The 12398-nt window shown below is 41.2% G+C and overlaps 1 protein-coding gene across 1 annotated transcript; it reads left to right on the plus strand.

Moving 5' to 3' along the window:
- Positions 1–66: 66 nt before the first annotated feature.
- Positions 67–9191, plus strand: pwwp2a (PWWP domain containing 2A). Its single transcript, XM_079846726.1, has 2 exons — positions 67–2382; positions 7135–9191. The coding sequence occupies exons 1-2, from the start codon at positions 1292–1294 to the stop codon at positions 9068–9070; spliced, it is 3027 nt and encodes a 1008-aa protein (XP_079702852.1). The 5' UTR covers positions 67–1291; the 3' UTR covers positions 9071–9191.
- Positions 9192–12398: the final 3207 nt, after the last annotated feature.

The following is a 12398-nucleotide window of genomic DNA, read 5'->3' on the forward strand; positions in this document are numbered from 1 at the left end:
TAGTTAACGACAACAACACTGGCTTGCAATAACAGCACTGTTATTTTTATTTTTTTTATTGCAGAACTTATACATGATCAGGAAAATGAAGCGTGGTTGTATCTCTTTCAATGAACAATAACAACAACAAAAAATAAAAATAAATAAACATCCTAGATTTGCGTACATCAAAAAATTACTCTGAAAGAAAAGAAAAAAGTCAAAAGAAAAGAAAAGCACAATAATGTTAAATAATTTATTTGAATAAATCATCCTAATCAAATCACTTTTTTGTTATTTATGAGTCTAAGGGATGAAATAAAAGAGTTAAATTCAGCAAGAAAAAGAGGAAAACGTAAAGGAGACTTAAGCCATTTTTAAGAATTTTGCATACAAGATATAGAGGTTAACAACATATTCAAGGGATGGCAGCTTTGCATGGGTTTTCATAATAAAAGATAACCTCTTTAAGGATGAATGTGACATTAGTAGGGCTAAAAACATAAACTTAAATCAGGGCAAAATTTATTGGTTATACTACAATTACAAAATAAATGAGAGGCTGTTTCTTCAACAAAACCACAAAAAGAGCAAGTTTCATCAATATCAGAATATTTAAAAACAGGATAGATTTTATGAAGGATTTTATAATGAATTTCCTTACTTTTGTTGCATAGGCCTACAGAACATTTACTTGGCAAAAGCCATGCCTTTCTCCAATTTACATTTGTTACAAAAGAAAGAACCCCAATAGAATTTAACTCTTGGAGTAATCTTTCTCTTCATTTGAAAGATTTTGAGAATTTGTCTATTTGTCATCTAAAAAAAGGTCAGCACCACCTAAGCGTAAAGCCGGATAAACACTGTTACCTTTGCTGGACTTAAGGTGATTTTTGCTTAATTGGGTTAAACCTGCTGGCATAGCTTTTATCAAGGTAGTATATTTCTTTGATGGAACTGGAAAGATATGGATATTCAGAAATTGCTCGAAAGTTAAAATGTTACCAAAATCAAACAGCACTGTTTTTAGAATAATAACAAATGGACCACACCAACAAACCCTGACATATATACAACTCGACATCGCCCCTGGTGGTACCAAAGTTGTATCCTCATAATAAAGTATATTGACATAATATTAGCCAATCACAATAATGTTTCCAGGGATTTCCTTTGAACGACACGACCTTGAGCCAATCAATAACAACCGCACGTTGAAGCAGCTAATGGAAAGTGTCAGTAGTTGTAAGTGGGCGGGCTCTAATCTTATCAGGAGGAGAGGGCCAAGTAGTAGTTGCAAAGCGGAAAGAAAATGGCGGCCGTGGCTGCGGAGCCAGGAGCTGCTGCGGCATCAACAACAGCGGGGGACGGGGTGGAATACGAACCCGAGCCAGGAGAGCATGTGGTCGACCTAGAGGCACACCCCGTCCCGAAAATGGAGCTTTGTCACCCACCCGAGGATGTGGATGCAGTTCAGGAATGCAGCCAGGTCCAACTGGAAATCAGAAGGCCGGACCTTCAAGCCGCGGGAAAAGCCCTCGCTGCCCATGCGGACGGTGAGAGCACCGAAACGGGGGGTTCCTGGGGCCGCTTGGACACTGCCGAGCAGCCCGTGCATATGGACTACAGGTGTACAGGCGTTTCTGATTACGAGGGCTCCTTCTCGCCGAAGGTGGAGGCTGCAAACGAGGTCAGTCCTCTCGAATCCAGCCCCTGCCTTTTGCTCCCCAGCTCCATCTCAGACTCCCAGCACTCCGTGGTCTTCTTGCATTCCCTTCCCTCTCAGGTTCCGTCGGAGCCTGAAACCGGACTGTCTCTGGCTGTCGAATACGACTCCAATCCCGTGTCAAGCCACCCTAACGTTACCGATCTGGAGTGTGAACTCATAGGCTTCACGCAGCCTGAACCGGAGCCCGAACCCGCATACGATGCTCTCGGGTCGGAACTCAAATCTCACGAGGATGCTTTTCATGACATCCCGCACCCCTCAGATCACCTGGACTGTCTGTCCAATGCAGAGGAGACCTCGCTTGGAGAATCGGTGGGTCAGAGCTGCATTAGTGACTTTTCTACTGTTTCCAGCAAGGACTCTCCGGGACTTCCAGCGGTAACGTTAGTGAATCAGTCGCTCATCTCATCGGTAGAATCAGAAGAAGTGCGCTCGCATCCTCTTCATCATCCTCATCATCATCAGAGCTTCAAAACGGACCTCAGCGAACCCGAGAGGGAGTCGGAATCGAAAGCCCCGGTTCTGTGTGCGGCGGAGGCCGACACGGCGGAGCGCCTGGTGCTCGGGTCCGAGGTTCGAGTCTCGCTGGATCACATCATCGACGATGCGCTCGTGGTGTCGTTTCGCTTAGGCGAGAAGATCTTCTCCGGGGTACTCATGGACCTTTCAAAAAGGTAAACACTATTTTGCGCAAAGAAATTTTACTGTCCACTTTTACATTCGGCATAGTTCCCAAAGTTGGCTTTCCTATGTAACTTAGCTGTCAAAAAGTAAAGAGTGAAGAGCGTCTTCATTACGTTTTAGGTTATAAATTATCATTATCGTTTAAAGCAAACTGTCAGTATAGCTTGAGTGTAGGTTAAGCGTGCAAGTTATTGTTTTTATCTGTCCTTTTTCATAGTTTTACTCATTTTATTCTCCTAAAATGTTTGTTTATAAATAAACTGTATCATTTACTATTGTACATATGTTAAAGGGAAATTATTAATTGCGGCTGGTGTGACTGGCAAAGTTTAATTTTTTTTTTAAATACTATTTTAATCAACCTTTTTATGTATAAATGACGATAGTAAAATCAATTGAAGTATTCCAATGCATAAAAATGACATTATACAAGAATAAACAAAAACAGTGTTGAAGTCTTATTGCATGACACTACTATCACTACTCAAATATTCATGTCAGCTACCCATATTCAGCTAAGTCACTAAGGCTATGTTCAGACTGCAGGTAAATGTGGCCCAAATCCGTATGTGGCCCAAAATCCCAAAAAATGTTTTTTGCTCATATGTGACTGATCTGTTTTTCTCATGACAGGCTGACCAGCACAAACCACATGGAATCTGATCTTTTCAATTCTGATTTGTGCCACTTCCATATGTGATACTAGGCCTACATCCGAGACAGGTCTGAACAGTCATATCGGAATTCATGCGATTTTTACGTCACTAGTGCAACATTCGTCACAATTCTGTGCTCATCGTTGTCACTTCAAAGATTATACATACTCGAAGTTATCAAGACAGCTGTGAAAGGTAGTCAGTGAAGGACAGTGATGTGTCAGAACTCACAAGTATTACAGTGACGGCTCTATATACAAGCAAAACACGAAGGCTCGTATTATACATGTTTAAAAACTCTTCTCTCTTTTTTCGCATCCTCGTCTTTGTTTTTTATATTGCCTGGTTTCCGCGGCAGATCACACTGTAAATAAACACGTAATCACTTACTTAAATGCCCTCCATGTTTACTTCTGTATGACAACGTGCTGTGTGTCATCTTTTTCTCATTCTTTTGCGCTTGCGGGTCAGCTCAGGACCATTATCTGTTCACACTGGAATCTGATATTGGCCACATTTAAAAAACACAAAAAATTGGATCTGAGCAATAAATCGGAATTGAGCACTAAGACTCGCAGTGTGAGCGTAGCCTAGAATCGAAAGACCAGGAGACTTGGTTGTTTCTTCAGCAGGATTCTTTATTGAGAACACGAGCTGTCGGTAGCTGGAGTCACCAAGTCTGACGTGAAATGTTCTCTTACAGTTTATATACATTTAGGGGCAGGAACCGAAAAAGACAGGTTTAGGAACCGGTTCTAGACTGGGAGCATTGCCCACCCTAATCCACTCAGCATATCTATTCAAACACTGAGACCCGAGTACAGGACTGGCTAGACTTTCTTGCTAAAACACAAACTCCAAGAGTTTCAGTAAAACAGGACTGACCAGAGTCTTTTGCTAGAAAACTCTGATAATCATAATTTATACCTAACCTTAACATGCTAAATTCAATGTAAACCTATATTAAACATTTTAATAAATATGCTTTCCCACAGTAGACACAAGAACATAAAAACCAAGGGGGAAAACAGTGTTATGCTGGTGATTAACACCCTACAAACTGCTCCCACAGTTTGTCTGTCTCAACACCCTTGTTCACAGGTTTTCTCTCAGTGTCAGATATGACTCATAGCTGAGCCCAGTTTATAGTGCCATCCATGTGGCCTGCAGTGGGATCTCCAGTCTCTCAGTTCAGTTCTCACTTTAGATAAGTCAACATGAAATGTTGTGATGTTACTGTGTAGGGAAGGTGTCTTGAAGAACCTGTCCAGCAACATTGTTAGGAAGTGATTATTACATCAGCTGGAAATTATGGAAGATTTCTCTATGCTGATAGACCATATAAGTTAACCAATTAATTACACAGGCCAGGATTTGTTAAAAGCAAGATTTGCTGTGAAAATGCCCATCATCTTTATTCTAACACAGCTGACATAGACCAGGAATTATTCAAATGATTTCTCAGCTGAACCCCTTAGGCGTAAAATATTTACTTAAAGTACACCCTGAGATTTCAAGTTAATATTTCAATAATTTAATGACTCATTCGCATGTTCACAGTTCTATGAATTTGGTTAGTGGTCACATGACATGCAAGTAAATGGATTAACTATTTAATCTTTTTTTTTTTTTACTAATTTATTTATTTTGACTTTGTATATGGACTTTAAAGTGGACACAAGACTCTAAGTTGATGGTGTCTCAATACACATATCCACACTGGTATTTGAGAATAATAATAATACTGTTTTAACTGCAACTAAAAACAAAGACAGAAAAAAATATTACTGTGTGAATTACAATTGTACTGTAAAAAAAAAAATATGGCTTTAATTGGGACAATAATTTTACACTACAAGTTTCAATAATATTTATGTCTTAAATCAGGGTTGTGCAATCCTGTTCCTGGAGATCTACCTTCCTGCAAAAGTTCAGCTCCAAACCTGATCAAACACAACTGAAGCAGCTAATTAAGATCTTCAGGAGCTCTTGATAATTTCAGAAAGGTGAGTTGGATCAGGGTTGGATCTGAACTCTGCAGGTAGGTAAATCTCCAGGATTGGGCGCCCCTGTATTAAATTCTTCACATTCAAAAGTTAAAACCCTCAAGCTTTTATATTTGGGGGAAACACTAGTGAAATGCTTTAAACTTCTGTCCTCAAACATATTGGATATTATGTGAGTATATAAATAAAGTAAACCAAGTGCACGTTGCATACACTAATGCAAGTTAGCTGTGAACCAAGCTGATCTGAGCTGCTGAAAACACCAGAGCACGAGCTGCCCACCCTTCACTTTGAAACACGCAGCGCATCAGACTATACAGTTGTTTAATTAAATCATTAGCATTTGATTAGCATTAGTAAATCATTATATCACTCTTTTATCTGATTCTGGTTTTAATGTCCATCACTCTTATTTTGATTTCCTTTTTATATTTAGATGTAAAGCTCTAGAAAGGTGCTATAGAAATACAATTACTTGATTTAACTGTAATTAATTATCATTCCACCAACTCACAAACCCGCTTTAGTTCCCTCACAAACTCCCAGGGGTGTTTGGGGAACCCTGACATGGCAGACCACTATTTTAAAGTAATATTCTGGATTTAAAAGTTAAGCTTAAGACCTCCATTGTACATGCTTGTTTTTTTATTTGTACAGACTGTGGGATGAAATTAAATGATGTTCTGTACTTCACAGCATGTCACAGATGCTGCTATTGAAGCTTAACTTAAAGTCTTTGTATTCATTTAAGGCCCCCAGCATTGGTATTTTGTGTTCTAACATGTTAATGATGAAACGTGTTACAGCTCTAAATCTCAAACAGAAGCAAAAATATGTTCTTAATTGAGAAAGTGTCACTAGCTCAGCTAATTTCATGCTTCCTGTGAGTAGGGCCATCTGTGAGAGTGTGGAAAAACTCAAACTTCCTCTCTTCAATTTCCATTTAGTCTTAAATGGTTTCAGTGTAATTGCTCATGTTTTGGAGTGGTGACAAGATGGACATAGATGGATATTCATTCTTTAATTGGTTTAAAAACAACTAATGTCCTGGGTGTGGAATAATTTCCTTCTGAAGGTCCCACTTTTCCTCTGTGACGTAACAGCTGCAGTACATCAACTGAACTTGAACACAGTCAGTGTCATGGCGTTGAAGTGTTTTGCCAGACATACTGTCCAGTTTATTTTTAGCTTACGCTCTTGAGTTCTTTCTTAATTTGCATTTTTCAATGTTAGGCCATTCCCAGTTTCAGTTGCAAGTCAGGAACAATGTATATTCCTCTGACATTCAACAGATCACAGACTCAACCCATTTTTTTTAAGGGAGAGTAGGCTACTTCGTTGTCACAGTTTTTTACACTCTCTTATTCTACACCACACTATCAAAATCACTTGCATTTTGACAGATTCATTGTACCTTTTTTACGTAGTGATACAGATAGACAGGTGGCGATTCACTTCTGAAATAAGCTGTATGGTTAGTACTTTACTCTACAATAAAAATTAATAATTCATATTCTGCAGAGTAAGTTCTTCTTGGCCCAGAGTTGCATTTTATCTGTTGCTGTACTTCTACTTTGACAGTTAATCATCATTCTTCCCTTGTGTAGTCATAAATACAGACTTGATATATAAACCTAAAAGGTTTCTGTCCCTCTATTGAAAGTCCAGGTTACCAAAACTGAAATCCATTTGAATCAAGTCAGTGGTTTTAATCCAAGTCTTGTGAAGATATAATTTAAATGAAACCAGTTACAATAGTGTGACTGATGCTTAACTTTTTTTTTTTGTTGTTGCAAAATAATGATTTAACTGCAAAATTACAAAGGAAGGCTAGGCTATGAATGTAATGCTTTCAGACCTCAGAGTAACTCTTCAGTTCTATGACTGAACAAACAACGCTGCTACATTTTGTTGTTGCATATTAGTATCTATTAGTAATCTATTATTAACATAATCTATTAGTAGTAATCCAGTATCTTGATATTTGTGTTTAGATTTGAGGAAACAGGGATTAGTTGGATTAGATTCACTGTTCTGTTCAGTTTAACCTTAGTGTCTTTTCTCATCCTCTGTACCTCAGGTTTGGACCTTATGGGATTCCTATAACTGTGTTCCCCAAGAGAGAGTATAAGGACAAGCCAGAATCTATGCAGCTGAAGACGGAAGCATTCCAGTCAGAGACGGATAAGGGTGTTGCTCAAGGAACTAGTAATGCCCCAATTAAGGACCCTGTGGATGCCCCGGATGCCCCTCTGAAAGACCCTGCTGAGACTCCTGCAGCACCCCAGACCTGTCCCAACCCTCAACCTAACCCATGGACCTCAAAACCACCTCCTTTGTTTCAGGAGGGGGCCCCTTATCCACCTCCATTGTTCATCAGGGACACCTACAACCAGTCGTTACCTCAGCCTCTACCCCGCAAAATTAAGCGGCCCAAGCGTAGGCTGTATCGAGAGGAGCCCACTTCTATAATGAATGCCATCAAGCTCCGACCAAGACAAGTTCTGTGTGATAAATGTAAAGGGGCTGTGGTGCAAGGGGACAAGCGTGAGACACGCAGAGGCCCCATTTCCGACTGCCGGAGTGACGATGCCAAAAGACGGCGTAATGACAACGTGACGGCAGCTGCTGGTAAGCGGCCCCGTAGTGATCCACGTTCTGAAGAGAAGGGCCGTAGTACTGATGGGCCCAAACGGCAGGGTTCAGCCATACGGGTGTCATCATCCACCGCCTCTTCTCTGGGCCATAGTCAGGTCAAAGGTGCAGCTGCAGGGAACAAAATGGTAAAGGGGGTGTCCACTACAACAGCGTCCTCGGCCAACTCTCGAGTGCAGCTCAATGCCAAAAAAGTGCTTCAGAGCAAAAATGTTGACCACTCCAAAGTACGAGAGGTGCTGAAGATGGCCAAGGCTCAGAGAAGACAGAAAGAGACAGTCACAGGCAGTAGCGGAAACACCAAGGCCATAACCAGGGCCGCAGCCCTCCAGGAAGCCCACCAGAAGGTCCACTTCACCCGGCGACTGCAGCAGATTAGTGGAGGTCGAGGTTCCAACCCCCTGCCGCCCAGGATGCGCATCAAGCCCCAAAGGTACCGTAATGAAGAGAACGATTCTTCCTCATGTAAGCCGCCTTGCTTGGAGAAAGTGCCGGGAGGGGGCCGTTTACCACTGCCTAAGCCAGCCGTACCCCGCTGCACCTCCACACGCTCCTCCTCCTCCTCCTCCTGCTCTGCTAGCCAAGTCACCACAGCTGTAGAGCCCCAGAGGCCAGACAAACCGATTGAGTCCCCTCTCAACCAGGCCCAACCCGATCCCCTCCCAGCTCCAGAATACAGGGAATCCCAGGCTGAGACAGAGGAACAGGAGGGGCGGGAGGAAAAGCGGGAGACGCGTGGGAGCAAGGCTGGTAACCTAGTGGTCTACATGACCCTTAACCCCAGCCAGCCCGACTCCTCTAGTACATCCATGTGCAGCATCGATAGTGCAGATGACTTAAAGTCATCAAACTCCGAGTGTAGCTCTACCGAAACGTTTGATTTCCCCCCTCCTGGTGATTTGCGTTCGGCCCCTGCCCCTGGCACATCCTCTGCTTTTGCCTCTGCCTCTCCCTCTGCTCCTAAGGACGACAAAAAGCGCAGTAAATCCCTCAAAGCTACCGTCTTTTCCAAAAACGTCACAAAGTGCGTTACCCTGGATGGCAGGACAATTTGTGTTGGGGACATTGTTTGGGCCAAAATCCTTGGCTTCCCCTGGTGGCCCGCCCGCATCCTAGCCATCACAGTGAGTCGCAAAGATAATGGGCTCTTAGTCAGGCAGGAGGCCCGGGTCTCTTGGTTTGGGTCGCCCACCACTTCCTTCCTGGCCATTACTCAGCTTGCCCCGTTTCTAGAAAACTTCCAGTCTCGCTTTGACAAGAAGAGAAAGGGCCTGTATCGTAAAGCCATCACTGAGGCTGCCAAGGCTGCCAAGCAGCTCACTCCTGAGGTCCGAGCCTTGCTAACTCAGTTTGAGACGTGAGGTGATATGTCTTGGTAAGGTAGGCAAAACAGGCAACCGAGTTGGCCCTGTACCCCTTCTGACACATCTCAAACTTTGCTGTACCCAGTCAGCTTTCAGAGTGAAACAGAAAAATGTCAGCCAGGCAACCAGGACTAATTTATTTTTGTTGAGAAGGCAAGAGAAGGGGATTGAATTGAACGGTTTTCATGTTAAGTATCTAATGTTTGCCCCTATGTAACCAGTCTTTTGATCTTGTCATATCATCATACCTTTATTATAATGAAAACGGATGACAGAGATTTGTAGGAAAAGGTTTTATGGGTTCTTAAGTGGCCACAATATTTCAGTTTGCCTTGAACTGAGTTATTCTTGGTCACTGTCTGCTGTTAAAGATCCCTGTAAACATAACAGCAAATGCTCTCAGAGTGGAATTTTTATTGAGCTTGAATAGCTTTCATGAAGAATTAGGCATGTGAAAATGTCTGCTTGAACCCATTCTCAACTAAATGGTGGCCCTTACAAGTAGATTGCTACTCTGTCCGCATCCCTAACTTAGCACAGTTAATGCTTCCTTTTGTATGATCAGAGGAAGTGTTATAGGTTCACAGTGTCAGATCATTCCTGCTGCATTTAGTTTTGTTTTTTTATCACTACAGTGTTTCTAGACACTACTCTGTCCAATCGCCCTAAGATTACATGAGCTAAAGTCTTGGAATTCAAGTTAGACCATCCTTTAATTGTTTTCTTTTATTCCGGAAGTTGTGTAACTGTAAAAGTTGACCCTGTTGGGTAGAGTGCCTCGCTCAGGTAGAAAAAGGGACTTAATTGGTGCTGATCTTTCTCAGACGTTCTGAGACGACTAATCCAAGTTCAGTGATCTGAGCAGACGGCTGTTGATCTGGGCGTGGCTCTTGGCCAGCCGTGGTTGTGCAGCCAGTCGAGCTGCCGTTACGGGGGGAGGTGCCGATAAGCCGAAGTCACCTCAAGTGCCACTGTGAGGAGAGCACAGCGACTCTGTAAATGCAGAGAGTACCACCTCAGACACGGAGAAACCTGCCAGCCTAACTGTGCATCCTCTTTCCCAACCCCTTGCAGCTACAACATCTGCTTCCCAAGCTCATTCCTCCCTAATCTACTTGCCCTGTTCGCAGCTTTTTTTCCCCTCTCTTCCTCCACTTGTTTTGCTCCCTCCTGCCATTGTCATGTTTGTGTCTTCGACTGCTTTTTATATATCTGATTATGGCGAAAATGTTCCTGTTGTTCAGCCAACCCACCGACCACCCCGACTGTCTTTGCATGGATTTGGGAGTGCATATATGTTAAATGGAATAATGAGCATTTGTAATGGTTCCATATGTTTATCCAATTTAGGCATATCACATCACAAAGCAAAGTTTTGATGTAGCTGCAGTGGAATGCAAAACTCTTAACTTGAGTTCCTTTAATTAACTCGATTAAAACACTTGTCCACTGTGGTGTCCCGCTGCAAAGTGGGACATTGGAGCACAAGGCAGCAGTTCTCATGTGTGATTGTTCGTCATAATTATGGGCCTCTGGCTGGTTTAGTTGTTCAGTGATTTGTTCCGATGCCAGTATTCATTGTCCCTCATCTGAAATGTTTTGCTAAGGATTATTGTGTTTTAAATTTATTTGTTGTGCCTGAACTTTATTTTCTGTCATTTCACTATTTGCATAATAGGTCTGAAGGTCTAGAGTACACATTTGTATGTAAAACTGTTCAAAATGTATTTTACCTGATTGATTGATTGATTGATTGATTGATTGATTGGAAGATGAAAGGCCTGGATCTTATTTCAATGCTGAGAACCAACGATTTTATTTGTGTGGATGAGCATTATCTTTTTTCTTGTCTGTAATCATGGTTCTGTCCTTGCATTGCATACCCATTAGCATCTTGAACTGTCCAGTTTTATTTACACATCTGAGAAGGGAAATATACTGTATGATATCTGGGTCTTTTCAAATATGACTTGCAGGTAGAGATCAATGACTTGAGGGAGAAAAAAACAATGCTTGGTAGACCACACTGACTGACTGATGGAGGTTTGTGTAAAGGAGTAAAAACGGTATTTATTTTGGTGGTTGGCTTTGTTTTATTTCAGCATCTTTTTTACTTTTATTTCTATCTGTTTGCAGGTCAGAGAATGCTGTAAAACCATTGAAAAAAAAGTAACAGTTGAAGATATTGTGTACATGTTTTCTGATGTTTTAAGAGTATATAAATAAACTGTGAACTTCAAGAATTTTATCTAGTTGTCATTATTTTTGTATTTTATCTTTCTATTATCATTTCTCACTCCAAACCATATTTGTCTCAGGTGTAAGCCTAGTGCACAACCCTGTTTTTCTAAATTGAAAGTTTTACTCGATAAATCATGACAGCCTTACCAAGACTGTTCTGTCATTTCACAATTAACTAATGCATGAAAACGACAGATTTTCTTACCTGCAAACAGATGAGAAAACAGTAGGGCAAGATTTAACAAAAATGTGTCCGACTTTGTTCTACAAAGTAAATTTAGTCTACACGAGACAGTAGTTCAGTTTACACTAGACAGTAAATTAAGCTTCACAGGGTTGTCTTAAATAGTCTTACTGATTTGTAATTTTGGTGGATCTGTGCTGTGCTGTCCCGTCCACGTGGTCTTGGCTTCTTTCTTTTTTCTTTTTTTTAGTTCAGACATTACAATAGAAAAACAGCTTTGCATGGTTATCAATCATGAAGCAATGTAAAGTGACCTTAATTCCATCATTTGCTTTTGAACATACATGTTTAGTTGGTCTAAAAAAGCTTTTTATGTGGTTCCCTCCCTGGCATCATATGAGCAAATATTCATCCATAAATTGTAAATATAGAGAATGTAAAGCTCATCCATTTCTTTTTTTTTTTGAGATTCTGTGAATCAAATCTTCTGTACAATAATGTCAGTTTTGGACCAGGAAGCAAGTCAGTATTATTCCTAAATGAAAGTCAGATTAAGCCTAAAAGAAACCATTTCAATTGTTTTAAGCGCAGTAGGTCTATGGTTCACCGTACCAACACAATTAGTAAAGGGAAGATTTTCTCTGTTCTTCAACCATAAGACTAGCAGTTATAGTTGGTCAAAATACTGGTTACTGTATACTGCATTTCTCACATTATTCTTTAGGCCCTAGAATCTATATGTGTATAGTTTATAAATAATAATTTAATAATCCTGAGGAAAAGAATTCTGACCTTCTGTTGTCTCTTTTTTTCTTCTTCTGCAGTGCTGCAACTCTGAAGAGCTGCTGATTGGTCTGTTGCCTAGAGCACTTCCATTGGTCTAGAGCCAGTCAGATGAGA

The sequence above is a fragment of the Squalius cephalus genome (assembly GCF_949319135.1).
Source record: "Squalius cephalus genome assembly, chromosome: 17".
In the NCBI taxonomy this organism is placed as follows: Eukaryota; Metazoa; Chordata; class Actinopteri; order Cypriniformes; family Leuciscidae; genus Squalius; species Squalius cephalus.